This window comes from Odocoileus virginianus, chromosome 6 (genome assembly GCF_023699985.2).
Source record: "Odocoileus virginianus isolate 20LAN1187 ecotype Illinois chromosome 6, Ovbor_1.2, whole genome shotgun sequence".
In the NCBI taxonomy this organism is placed as follows: domain Eukaryota; kingdom Metazoa; phylum Chordata; class Mammalia; order Artiodactyla; family Cervidae; genus Odocoileus; species Odocoileus virginianus.
Window position 1 is genome coordinate 4,919,141 of NC_069679.1, and position 14,886 is coordinate 4,934,026.

Below are 14,886 nucleotides of genomic sequence, written 5' to 3' on the forward strand. Positions count from 1 at the left end.
TCCATCGAGTCGGTGAAGCCATCCAACCATCTCATCCTCTGTCGTCCCCTTCTCTTCCCACCTTCAATTGTTCCCAACACCAGGGTCTTTTCCAATGAGTCACTTCTTCGCATTAGGTGACCAAAGGATTGGAGTTTCAGCTTCGGCATCAGTCCTTCCAATGAATATTCAGGACTGCTTTCCTTCAGGATGGACTGGTTGGATCTCCTTGCAGTCCAAGGGACTCTCAACAGTATTCTCCAACATCACAGTTCAAAAGCATTAATTCTTCAGCGCTCAGCTTTCTTTATAGTCCAACTCTCATGTCCATACATGACTACTGGAAAAGCCATAGCTTTGACTGGACAGACCTCTGTTGGCAAAGTAACGTCTCTGCTTTTTAATATGCTGTCTAGGTTGGTTATAGCTTCTCTTCCAAGGAGCAAGCGTCTTTTAATTTCATAGTGGCAGTCACCATCTGCAGTGATTTGGAGCCCAAGAAAATAAAGTCTGTCACTATTTCCACTATTTCCCTATCTATGTGCCACAGGACCGGATGCCATGATCTTTGTTTTCTGAATGTTGGGCTTTAAGCCAATTTTTCACTCTCCTCTTTCACTTTCATCAAGAGGCTCTTTAGTTCTTCTTCACTTTCTGCCATAAGGGTGGTGTCATCTGCATATCTGAGGTTATTGATAATTCTCCCGGCAATCTTGATTCCAGCTTGTGCTTCATTGAACCCAGCATTTTGTATGATGCACTCTGCATATAAGTTAAATAAGCAGGGTGACAATATACTGCCTTGATGTACTCCTTTCCTGATTTGGAACCAGTCTGTTGTTTTATGTCCAGTTCTAACTGTTGCTACTTGACTGCCATACAGATTTCTCAGGAGGCAGGTAAGGTGGTCTGGTTTATCTATCTCTTTAAGAATTTTCCACAGTTTCTTGTGATCCACACAGTCAAAGGCTTTGGCATAGTCAATAAAGCAGAAGTAAATGTCTTTCTGGAACTCTCATGCTTTTTCAATGATCCAGTGGGTGTTGACAATTTGATCTCTAGTTCTTCTGCCTTTTCTAAATCCAGCTTGAACATCTGGAAGCTCACGGTTCACATACTGTTGAAGCCTGGCTTGGTGAATTTTGAGCATTACTTTGCTAGCGTGTGAGATGAGTGCAGTTGTGCGGTAGTTTGAACATTATTTGGCATTGCCCTTCTTTGGGATTGGAATGAAAGCTGACTGTTTCCAGTCCTGTGGCCACTGCTGAGTTTTCCAAATTTGCTGACATATTGACTGCAGCACTTTCACGGCATCATCTTTTAGGATTTGAAATAGCTCAGCAGGAATTCCATCAACTCCACTAGCTTCGTTTATAGTGATACTTCCTAAGACTCACTTGACTTTGGACTTCAGGATGTCTGGCTCTAGGTTGAGTGATCAACACCATTGTGGTTATCTGGGTCATGAAGATCTTTTTTGTATAGTTCTGTGTATTCTTGCCACCTCTTCTTAATATCTTCTGCTTCTGTTAGGTCCCTACCATTTCTGTCCTTTACTGTGCTCATCTTTGCATGAAAGATTCCCTTGGTATCTCTTATTTTCTTGAAGAGATCTTTAGTCTGTCCCATTCTATTGTTTTCCTCTATTTCTTTGCACTGATCACTGCGGAAGGCTTTTTCTATCTCTCCTTACTATTCTTTGGAACTCTGCATTTAAATGGGTATATCTTTCCTTTTCTCCTTTGCCTTTAGTTTCTCTTCTTTTCTCAGCTATTTGTAAGGCCTCCTGAGACAACCAATTTTGCATTTTTGCATTTCTTTTTCTTAGGGATGGTCTTGATCACTGCCTCCTGTACAATGTCAAGCTATCACTAATTCATTCATTCCATACTGTAGTTTTTCCCCCATGAACTCCCTTTATTGAATGTCTGTTGGTTTGTACCATCCAGAAAATAGTCCTTATCAATTCCCTGTGGAAAATTCACCTGCTTATTTTTTATTTATTTTAAAATTTTTAATTGCAGTATAGTAGATTTACAATATTATACTAGTTTCAGGTGTACAGCACAATGATTCAATATTTTTACAGACTATACTCCATTAAGTGTTATTATATAGCAATGGCTATAGTTCTTTATCTGATACAATATAAACTTGTTGCTTTTTATACATAGGAGTTTTTAATCTCTTAATCCCATACACCTAATTTGTCCCACCACACTCATGCCTCTCCTTTGGTTAACCACTAGTTTGTTTCTGTATCTGTATAATTGCTAAGTCATGTCTGACTCTTTGTGACCCCATGGACTGCAGCCTGCCAGGCTCCCTTGTCCATGGGATTCTCCAGGCAAGAATACTAGAGTGGGTTGCCATTTCCTCCTCCACACAGTGTGAGTATTCAACTCAATCTTCTGCAGAACTTCACTAAATTAACTGAAGTTGACTGGAAATCAGACACAAATGTGAACAATTAAGTCAAAAGGGTTTACAGTCTGCTTTACAGTCTACTCTCTAGAGTTTATCTAAACTACACAAACACAGAAAGCAAACTGCTTTCAGAAATAATACAAATACTGTGCCCAATTTTTCAGATGAAGAAAAACAAAGTGACTCATTAAGCACATACATATGTAACTATGTCAATGATTCTAAGAAATTTCATCTCCCATCTTTTTAAAAGCCACAATTAACTTTTAATATGTTAATATTTCAAATACTCAGTGATGAACCTATAGATCATGAGTCAAAGGGACTCAAATCCTTTGTGAAATTAGGTTAAATTATTTAATAATGATAGTAACAGTAATACAGGTTGGCTGGAATAAATAAGAAGGTTGTCATACCTGCATCTCTCGTCTCATAGGGTAGGTCCACTCCTTAAAAATGGAAGGAAAATATAAGAAAAGTAAAGAACATTATGAAAAATGTCACCCAATTAAAGGTCAAAGATGTGATATACAAGTGTACAGATTTTTAAAAATACATTATACTTAGAGAATACTCTATAAACATAGCAGATCAACTGGCTTCATAAATACGTGAAGACTTAAGTGACAAGAAACAATGATTAAGGTGACTCTAAGTAATCAGGCTTCCAAAATTATGAGTATGTTACTTTATAACAGACAGAATAGTTCAGTAATTAAAAGTATAGGTATTCCAGATGTTTCTCACAAAAATGATTCTCTAAATCAGAGATGTAAAATAGACACTTTGTCATTTGTGCCACCTCTAATCAACTGACAGTAGACAGCTATTGGGCTTCCCTGATGGCTCAGCTGGTAAAGAATCTGCCTGCAACATGGGAGACCCAGGTTTGATCCCTGGGTTGGGAAGATCCCCTGGAGAAGGGAAAGGCTATCCACTTCAGTATTCGGGCCTGGAGAATTCCATGGACTGTATAGTCCATGGGGTCGCAGAGTTGGACACGACTAAGCAACTTTCACTTTATTGGCTTCCCAGATAGCTCAGTTGGCAAAGAATCTGCCTGCAAAGCAGAAGACCCTGGTTCAATTCCTGGGTCAGGAAGATCTGCTGAAGAAGGGACAGGCTACCCACTCCAGTATTCATGGGTTTCCCTTGTGGCTCAGCTGGTAAACAACCTGCAATGCAGGAGACCTGGGTTCGATCCCTGGGTCGGGAAGATCCCCTGGAGAAGGGATAGGTTACCCACTCCAGTATTCTGGCCTGGAGAATTCCATGGACTGTATAGTCCATGGGGTCGCAGAGTTGGACACGACTGAGCAACTTTCACTTTCAGACAGCTATTAATAAAACCCAATGTGGAGAAAACTTCAGGGAAGAAAAGAGTGCTGTGATCATTGAGCAACATCTGCACTGGATTAAAGAACAGAATGTAGTAGGTATTTATCTGTCATGCCTGATCTAAACTGCTAGATGGTTATCAAATAGCCTTTCTCATATCTTATTTGGGTTTGATACTGTTTAGTTCAAGTCCCTTTAAAGATACACTTTACAAAAGTACAGAGTTCATTCTTGGAATGCAGACCAAAATAAAATAGCTAGAAAGGGAAGTCACTCAGTCGTGTCCAACTATTTGCGACCCCATGGTCTGTAGCCTACCACGCTCCTCTGTCCATCCATGGAATTTTGCAGGCGAGAGTAGGTTGCCATTTCCTTCTCCATGCAAAATGCCAACGCAAAATGTCAAAGACAGAAAATATTTTAAAAGTTAGAAGAAGAAAAAAGCAATTACAGTGAATTGAAATGAGGAATCAAATACACTACAGGTAGTCTTCATTTGTAAATGGACTACATTCTAAAAGTTTCTAGCTTAGTTGCTTAAAACTCAGAATTAAAAATAGTAATTAGGTTTCTAAAGTTAAAACTGCAAAAAGGTCTTTTAAATTTCTTTAGAAAATTTGAGAATTACAGAAAAGTTAAAAAATAGTACAAAGAATTCCCTTTACCCTTCATCCATATTCCCCGAGTCAGAAAAGTATTTTTTAAAACAGAAGGTAGAAATGTTATACTTCTGCAATGGAAAGAGAGAACAGATACTCCTACAATGACAATCAGCATTCCTTTTTTTTTTTTTTTTTAATAAAGAAGAGAAACAAAATACATTTTTTATTTCAAATCTTGAAAATTGGTCTCAGCAATGTAGAATTGCTATAAATCCTGAGAAGCCATCTACAAAATGACTGTTAAAATATATCTTCCTAAGAATCTTAGGCTTTGCACAGAGGCAGTATCATAATCAATGAAGTTTATCTGAGGCATGATAACTGTTAATTCAAAAGTATCTTTAAATGCACAGATGAACTAAGAAGTGAGGGAAGTCCCCAGAAATACAAGAAAGCACAAACCCAGCAAGGGCAGTAAATACTGAAACACAGCACCCTGAGAAGATCTGCTAGTCTTTTCAGTCTTATGTTTCTTTCTGTTCTTTTTGTTTTTAATAAAAAATAAATTTTTATTCATATCTTACACTTAACAAAAATGTTGTAGACTTAGGTGTGAACCCAAAATAACAACTTTTAGAAGAAAACATATGAGAATATTTCTGTGACTGGGTTAGGCGAATACTTCTTAAATATGACACCAAAATCACAATACATAAAAGAAAAAATTCAATAAACTGGACTTCCATCATGATACAAATATCCACTCTTTATAAGAAGCAGTTACAGTTAAAAATTGAAATTGGAGCCATGAGCTGGAGAAAATACTTGTAAGGAAGGTATTTGACAAACAAACTGCATCTTTATATAGTACATAAAAAGAAGTTTTAAAACTCAGTACTAACATTTGAAGAAACAACAAGTAGACTGAATTAGTGATCAAAATTATTCCAACAAACAAGTCCAGAACCAGAGAGCTTCACTGGTAAATTCAACCAAATATTCAAAGAATTAATATCAATCCTTTACAACCTTTTCCAAAAAAAAAATGGGAACACTTTTCAAACTCATTTTATGAGGCCAGCACTGTTGTTCAGTCTCTAACTCACATCCAACTCTTGGTGACACTATGGACTGCAGCACGCCAGGCTTCTCTGTCCTCCACTATCTCCCAGAAAGTGAAGGTGAAAGTCACTCAGTGGAGTCCAACTCTTTGCAACGGCATGGACTGTACAGTCAATGGAACTCTCTAGGCCAGAATACTGCAGTGGGTAGCCTTTCCCTTCTCCAGAGGATCTTTCCAACCAAGAAATTGAACCCAGGTCTCTCGCATTGCAGGCAAATCGCCAGTATTCTGGAGAATTCCATGGACTGTATAGTCCATAAGGTCTCAACGAGTTGGACGTGACTGAGCAACTTTCACTATCAGTATCTCCCAGAATTTTCTCAAAATCCTGTCATTGAGTTGATGATGCTATCTAACCATCTTATCCTTTGCCACACCCTTCTCCTTTTGCCTTCAATCTTTCCCAGCATCAGGGTCTTTTCCCGTGAGTCGGCTCTTAAAATGGAAGTATGTAAGAATGAAGTGCTAAAGTGACCAAATCTGAATGTAGAGCTCAAACAACTTTTACAAATATACCTACCCATAAGATCACAACTCAGATGGAGATTTCCATCATCCCAGAAAGTTCCCTCTTTCCTCTTCTCAGTCAGGATCTCCTGTCTTCAGGCTGACTTTTATCAGTACAGATTTTAGTTATGTCTATCCTGGAACTTCATGTAAGTGGAATCATTTGTTGTTTAGTCACTAAATCATGTTGAACTCTTCTGTGACCCCATGAACCAGAGCCCACCCGGCTCCTCTGTTCATGGGATTCCCCAGGCCAGAATACTGGAATAGATTGCCAGTCCCTTCTTCAAATCTTCCCCACCAAGAGATCAAACCCTCATCTTCTGCACTGGTAGGATTATTTACTAATGAACCACCAGGAAAGTCAAAATGGAATCATACAGCAATACCATTTTATGTCTGGTTTATCTCAACCTAATGTCTATGAGATTCATCTATGCTGTGTGTATGTCAGTAGTTTATGCCATTTTATTGCTGTGCAGTCACAACTGACTCATTCTCCTGTTCATGGAGATTTAAGTAGCTTTTAGGTTTTGGCAATTATGAATAAAGGTGTTGTGAAAACTCTTTTATATGCCCTTTGATGGACATATGCATTTATTTCTCTTGGATATATAAGTGGCAATTAAATGACAATCAGAGTAGGCCTATATTTGGCTTTACCAGACATTCAGAGTAGGCCTATATTTGGCTTTACCAGACATTGTCAAAAGTTTTCCAAAAGCAATTTATGCTCCCACCAGCAATGGATGGGAGTTTTAGTTGTTCCACATTCTCACCATGTTTTTACTTTAAATGGCACCGCACCTGAGAGAAAGCCTAGGACCTGCTCAAAGTGGGAAGCCAGATCATAACCAAAACACTGGGTCCCCAAAGAGCAACACCTTTAGTGAAGACACACTGGAGGGAGTAGAAGCTTACTTCATCCCCATAAAAATGAGTACCCCTGCCTTTCCTAGCTTTGGGTCTAAGTAGGTGGTGATGGTAACAGTGGGATGGGGTCTTCTTAACAAGTCTGACCTTCTTCACTCGTGAGACCAAGTGAAAATTTAATGTCAAATGGTCCTGAGTAGATAAGTGTCCTGGGAGAAGTAAATGCATTTTCTCTCTGGAGGAACATACCCTAAACCTAAATCAGAAATAATTCAAAAATTAAGTTCTAAGAACTCACAATTTAAAAATTCATTAAAAAAAAAAGAGGAGGAAATGAGCTAATATTAGAAGCCATACAACTGAATCACATCCACAAAAACTTCAGATATTAATTACAACAACAAAAAATATTGCTGTCTTTGTAGATATGATAAAACATTTACTATGACAGTACCCTTAAGTATGACCAAAAATTAAGAAGTCAATTTTTTAAAGACCCAGAAGGAATATGTAGAACTGAAAATGTACAACTGAAATGAAAAGTCATCAGATAGGCTAAACAGAAGAAAGGACACTGTTAAACAGAGAATTTGTGAATTAGAAAACAGAACTAATGAAATGACCTAAATCCAGAGTTGGAAAATATGAGTAGTTAACAGACAGGTAAAATAGAATTAAAAGGAGGTAAGATAGAATTAAAAGGTCTAACATCCATAGAATCTAAGTTCTAGAAGGAGGGGTGAGAAAATAAAGGAGAAATATTACACACAATATTAATGAGAATTTCCCAAAACTAGTTAAAGGTACCTTAGAAATAGGCAGCCCTATAAGGGAAAGAAATGCACAGGTAAACAGGAAAAGAGGAAACTGCTCAGCATAGGAAACACAGAAAGATTTTTTTTTTCCCAGACTAAAAGCAAATAGAAGAATGGAAAACATGAATAGAGGCCAGAAGACCTACATATATGCAGCCAATTAATTTTCCTGAAAAGACAGCAATGTAAGTCAATGGGGAAAGAAAAGTCTTTCAACAAGTGATGCTGGAAGTAACTGGATAAATGTGTGGAAAATAAAATAAATTTTAATCCTGACCACACATGCACATGTGTGCACACACACAGACACACATAAATGTCTCGTGTGTCTTCATCACTGTAATCTACTTCCAATACTTGATGACAGTGCTTGACACACAAGGTGCAGCTTTGTGTGGATCTATGAGACTTGACCCAAAGAATGCTTGACTGCTGTGTGCTTAGGAGCTCAGCTGTGTTCAACTCTCAACAGCCCCGATGGACTGTAGCCTGCCAGGATACTTTGTCCACAGAATTTCCCAGGCAAGAACACTGTAGTGGGCTGTCATTTCCTCTTTCAGGGATCTTCCCAACCCAGGGATCAAACCTACCTTCCATCTCCTGCATTGGCAGGCGGGTTCTTTATCACTAATGCCACCTGGGAAAGCCAGTGGGCACTCAATAATTGCTGAATGAATGAAAAAACAGTATGTGTGTTTGTGTGTAAACATAAATGCAAAAATGATAAAATGTCTAGAAGAGAACATAGAAGAATATCTGGAACCTTGGGAAAAGGAACCTTGGGAAAAGGAACAACGTCTTAAAGAGGGCACAAAAGGTACTAAGCACAAAGGAAAAATAATTTAGTAAACTGGATTTCATGAAAATTAAAAAATTCTGATCAACTGAAATATACTGCTAAGAAAACAAAAGATCAAGCCACAAATTCAAAGAAAATATTTTTAGTACATATATCCAACAAAAGACTTGTATCCAAAATACAAAATACCAACAATAAAGTGAAAACCTAACTTTTAAAATGGGAAAATAAGTGAACAGACATCTCATGGAAGGTAACTAAAAGGCCAATATCACATGAAAACATGCTCAACATCATTAGTCAGTCATTAAGGAAATTCAAATTAAAACCACTACATACCCACTAATGACTAATGTTAAAAAGTGACAGTACTATATATGTTAGTGTTGATGTGGAGCCAGTGGGACTCTCAAACACTGCTGACAGGAGTGTAAAATGAAATACTACTAATATACCTACTCTATTAATTGAGCAATTCTTAACAAAGATTTGCCAAAGAGAAATGAAAACATATGTCCACCAAAAAGACTTGTACAAAGATATTCAAAGCAGCTTTATTCATCAGAACCCCAAATAACCCAAATGTCTATACATAGTATACTCATACAATGAAATAGTACTCAGCAATAAAAAAGAATCAACAACTCATAAACACAACAGAGATGAACTTCACAGATAGTATGATCAGTGAAAAAAGTCATAAACAAAACAGTCTCTTCTGCATGATTCCATTTATATGAAGTTCAAGAACTGACAAAACTACACTATGGTTATAGAAATCATAATATTCATTGCCTAACATAGGGTGTGGTAGGGGTTGCTTGGAAACATGAGATAACTTCCTATGTTGGGAGAAATGGTCTGTATCTTGATAGACACACTAAACACTGGTGTATATATTTAACAAAACTCACTGACTGTACATAATATCTGCATTATACTCTATGTAAGTTTTATCTCTATCAAAAAAAAAAAGAGGGAATCCGGACAAAGAAGACAGGTTACATATAAAGAAAAGACAATTCAACTGACTCTGATTTCTCAACTATAAGAATGGAATGCCAGAAGACAGAAGAGTAATACATTCAAAGTGGTGAAATAATAATTGTTAGTCTAGGATACATATTGAGAAAATCATCTTTCAAGAACAAGAATGAAATAAGACAATTCCATACAAACAAACAAAAAGAGAGTTTACTACCAGCAGACTCTTATTAAAAGAACATCTAAAATATGTTTTTTTGAAGAAAAAGTACTGCTGTCTCTATTTTACATTTCTATTTTAGGCACTGAGAGCCTATATAACCTGACTTCAAGTTCAAGTAGTCTGACTATAGAGTCCATTCTATTCATCACTACACTATACAGTCTCTCAAAGTAAGAAGGAACTATAAGCAAACATATAGTTATATTTTAACAAATATAGACTACATAAGATTATGATTAGCTTATAGAGATTAATAGAATAAAGTATATAATTTACAAGCCAGTAGAGGGGTAAATGTAATCAAACTGTACAAACTGAATGTTTATCTGCTTTTATAACTTATCATTATAAACTTTTTATATTGAAAATTTTTTAAACAAGTCAAATACTTTTGTCATCTTAGTCACAGAACCCTTATCCATTGAGCACAGTACCTGCACAGAATATTCTCTGAGGAGATTCATGGCACCAGACTCTATGAATCTTACCTTTTTTTTTTTTTTAAAGATTCTCTAGCAGCCTTATATTCTTGAAAAAACTTGAGTTGTAAGAAAGAATGTGATTAAAGAAATATGTACCTCTGAATTTACCAAAACTGAAATCTCTACATTATGTGTAACAAAAGAAGAAAAACAGAGGAACATATATAGAGAAGTGGTGTACATATATTCCAGGGAATACAAGACAATATACCTGATGGCACTTAAAAGCCACAGGATAAACATGTGCTTCTTTCTGGTGTGTCAATTTTATCATAAATTCCACCCCCCCAACCCCCTCGAGGAAAAAAATATTTTCACAGACCACTAACTTAGAACATTCATGTTAAAACAAACATGAACATATGGAGTAGAAGTCAAAATTTACATGAATTTTTAAGTGAAACAAGAGGCTTCAAATAAATTTTGAGCTTCTCATAAGGTTGTATTTGGTAGTAATTAGCCTCCAACTAATAAAAATAAATGGAAGGAAAAAAAAGGTTGTATTTGGTAGAACATGTATGCTGTATTTACAGAAGAGATATTAAAGGAGTAAGAAGCAAGCTGTATAGACGAGAATGAAAAATTACTCCTATTCACTGGACAGACAAAAATTACTCCTATTCACCTGTTACATGACTTGTTGTAACAGGCATTGCTCCTTTGAAACCTAGAACATTTTTTCTCATAGAAAATTTCATTTGGAGCATTTCCTGGTGCCAGCATCAGATCCTGATCTCAGGAGTTTATCTTCTTTGTGTATCTAGCCTGATTACTACCTACAGAACAAATCTTAAACTTGCCTTGTCTACCAATTCTGCCTTTAGATCAGGACTTTCAAAGTCATTTACGCTCACAGTGTTGCTCTACCAGACATGTATCTGTCTGAATATGTATCTAATAACCAAGTCTTACACATATCACACTCAATCTTAATGTCAGCCTGCCCACATTGTTTCAAAAATCCATCTCTTTAGAGATGGAAGTATTAATAAGGCAGACTCTCATTATAACTGATATGATGTATTTTGTTACTCCTGTAATTAATTAGTAGAATCAACTTCCCAAACTCTGCTGATTAGCCAAGCAGTCCAACTACGTTTCTCAAACCAAAGCAAGCCAGTTAAGCCAAACTATCCTTAATTGTGAAACACACCATGCTTCTGATGGGAATTCACACGTGAAAATCCTTCAATCCATATGAGCTAGAAGATACCACATATTAAAACATCTTTCAGGCTCTCTTCTCAAGCATATGCAATTACATGACCTATAAAATCACACTTAGGGGACAGAAAAAATGCTATAAAAATGTTCAAAGACCAAGAAACAAATAAATGTACCAAAGGATACAGCCTTAGGCTGGTTGAAAATAACGACTGGAAATACCAAGAGGACTGTTTAAACAATAGGTTGGGGCAGTTAAAAAAAAAAAAATCAGAATACTATACCTGAGCTGGGACACTTCACAAAACAGAAAAAGTAGTATTATAGTTTCTCTCACCTCCCCCGCCCCCCAAAAAAGGTCCTCTTCAGAGTAAGCTCTTTCCTTTAGATTCCTGACCTAGCCCATAAAGTTGCAGGATATAAAATTAACACACAGAACTCCCTTGCATTCCTATACACTAACAATGAGAAAACAGAAAGAGAAATTAAGGAAACAATACCATTCACCATTGCAACAAAAAGAATAAAATACTTAGGAGTATATCTACCTAAAGAAACAAAAGACCTATACATAGAAAACTATAAATCACTGATGAAAGAAATCAAAGAGGACACAAACAGATGGAGAAATATACCGTGTTCATGGGTTGGAAGAATCAATATTGTCAAAATGACTATACTACCCAAAGCAATCTATAGATTCAATGCAATCCCTATCAAGCTACCAATGGTATTTTTCACGGAACTAGAACAAGTAATTTCACAATTTGTATGGAAATACAAAAGACCTCAAATAGCCAAAGTAATCCTGAGAAAGAAGAATGGGACTGGAGGAATCAATCTGCCTGACTTCAGACTATACTACAAAGCCACAGTCATCAAGACAGTATGGTACTGGCACAAAGACAGAAATATAGATCAATGGAACAGAACAGAAAGCCCAGAGATAAATCCACAAACCTATGGATACCTTATCTTCGACAAAGGAGGCAAGGATATACAATGGAAAAAAGACAACCTCTTTAACAAGTGGTGCTGGGAAAACTGGTCAACCACTTGTAAAAGAATGAAACTAGAACACTTTCTAACACCATACACAAAAATAAACTCAAAATGGATTAAAGATCTAAATGTAAGACCAGAAACTATAAAACTCCTAGAGGAGAACATAGGCAAAACACTCTCTGACATAAATCACAGCAGGATCCTCTATGACCCACATCCCAGAATATTGGAAATAAAAGCAAAAATAAACAAATGGTACCTAATGAAACTTAAGAGCTTTTGCACAACAAAGGAAACTATAAGCAAGGTGAAAAGACAGCCCTCAGATTGGGAGAAAATAATAGCAAACGAAGCAACAGACAAAGGATTAATCTCAAAAATATACAAGCAACTCCAGCTCAACTCCAGAAAAATAAATGACCCAATCAAAAAATGGGCCAAAGAACTAAACAGACATTTCTCCAAAGACATACAGATGGCTAACAAACACATGAAAAGATGCTCAACATCACTCATTATCAGAGAAATGCAAATCAAAACCACAATGAGGTACCATTATACGCCAGTCAGGATGGCTGCTATCCAAAAGTCTACAAGCAATAAATGCTGGAGAAGGTGTGGAGAAAAGGGAACCCTCTTACACTGTTGGTGGGAATGCAAATTAGTACAGCCACTATGGAAAACAGTGTGGAGATTTCTTAAAAAGCTGGAAATAGAACTGCCATATGACCCAGCAATCCCACTTCTGGGCATACACACCAAGGAAACCAGATCTGAAAGAGACACGTGCACCCCAATGTTCATCGCAGCACTGTTTATAATAGCCAGGACATGGAAGCAACCCAGATGCCCATCAGCAGACGAATGGATGAGGAAGCTGTGGTACATATACACCATGGAATATTACTCAGCCATTGAAAAGAATTCATTTGAATCAGTTCTAATGAGATGGATGAAACTGGAGCCCATTATACAGAGCGAAGTAAGCCAGAAAGATAAAGACCATTACAGTATACTAACACATATATATGGACTTTAGAAAGATGGTAACGATAACCCTATATGCAAAACAGAAAAAGAGACTCAGATGTATAGAACAGACTTGTGGACTCTGGGAGAAGGCGAGGGTGGGATGTTTCAAGAGAACAGCATTGAAACATGTATATTATCTAGGGTGAAACAGATCACCAGCCCAGGTTGGATACATGAGACAAGTGCTCGGGCCTGGTGCACTGGGAAGACCCAGAGGGATCGGGTGGAGAGGGAGGTGGGAGGGGGGACTGGGATGGGGAATACCTGTAAATCCATGGCTAATTCATTTCAATGTATGACAAAAACTACTGTAATGATGTAAAGTAATTAGCCTCCAACTAATAAAAATAAATGGAAAAAAAATTAAAAAAATAAAAAATAAAAAAAAATCAAGAAAAGCTATGTTCACATTCAAAAAAAAAAAAAAAAAAAGAAAGATAAGCCTATATGCAAAACAGAAAAAGGGACACAGATGTACAGAACAGACTTTTGGACTCTGTGGGAGTAGGTGAGGATGGGATGTTTCGAGAGAACAGCATCGAAACATGTATATTATAAAGGGTGAAACAGATCACCAGCCCAGGTTGGATGCATGAGACAAGTGCTCAGGCCCAGTGCACTGGGATCAGGTGGAGAGGGAGGTGGGAGGGGGTATCGGGATGGGGAATACATGTAAATCCATGGCTGATTCAGGTCAATGTATGGCAAAAACCACTACAATATTGTAAAGTAATTAGCCTCCAACTAATAAAAATAAATGGGAAAAAAAAAGAGATTTTTACTTTAAAAATGAGAGGGTTGGGTGGATATGGAAAATAGAGATGTATTTAAGTAAGATGCTTCCAAATCAGTTATTTCTAAACCTAACTGCCACTGGAATTATCTAGTTCCATCTTAAACCAACTAACTCAGAAAAGCCCAGGCTTGATTATTTTTTAAAAGTTCCTTGAGTGATCCTACTCTTGTTGTTTATTTGCTCAGTAATTCCCGACTCTTTGTGATCCCATGGACTCCTCTAGCCCACCAGGCTCCTCTGTCCTCGGGATTTCACAGGCAAGAATGTTGCAGTGGGTTGCATTTCTTTCTCCAGGAAATCCTCCCAACCCAGTAATGAAACCTGAATATCCTGCATTGCAGGCAGGTTCTTTACAGCTAAGCCACTGGGGAAGTCCAACAAGTGCTACAGTAGCTTAGAAACCCGGGGATTGAACTAATCTGGAGATGGGAGAGCGGACACAAGGAAATGGCAAAATCATGAAAAGCTTCTCTGAAGAAATGATGCCTCAAGTGGGATCGAGCCCAAGAGTAAGTAATTAATCAGGAGAGGCCAAGGGGAATGTGCTGGCAGTCATGGCAGGGGAAAATTGTAGCTTAAAGCTCCTGAGGTAGGGAGAAAAACATAGAAGCATTCCAGAAACAGAGAGAAGGTGACTATGGATAGGGCCCAAATGGAGCAAGGGGAAGAGTCGCTCATAACACAATTGAGAGAGGCAAGTGATGCCAGTTCACACAGGACCATGCTGATGACATTAA

At 37.4% G+C, this 14,886-nt stretch overlaps 1 protein-coding gene and 1 pseudogene across 5 annotated transcripts in view; one reads left to right on the top strand and one right to left on the bottom strand.

Annotated features, from left to right (window-relative positions):
- STYX (serine/threonine/tyrosine interacting protein) overlaps positions 1 to 14,886 on the bottom strand; it is a 47,767-nt gene that overhangs the window by 30,200 nt on the left and 2,681 nt on the right. For all 5 annotated transcript variants that reach the window (XR_002314511.2, XR_002314513.2, XR_002314510.2 and 2 more), the window contains exon 2: positions 2,823 to 2,855. Coding sequence is in view for 1 of the 5 variants with exons in the window: in XM_020897346.2 (XP_020753005.1) it covers positions 2,823 to 2,855 (33 nt within the window). In the remaining 4 variants the exon portion in view is untranslated. The remainder of the gene's footprint in view (positions 1 to 2,822; positions 2,856 to 14,886) is intronic.
- Positions 4,674 to 4,846, top strand: LOC139035814 (U4 spliceosomal RNA; annotated as a pseudogene).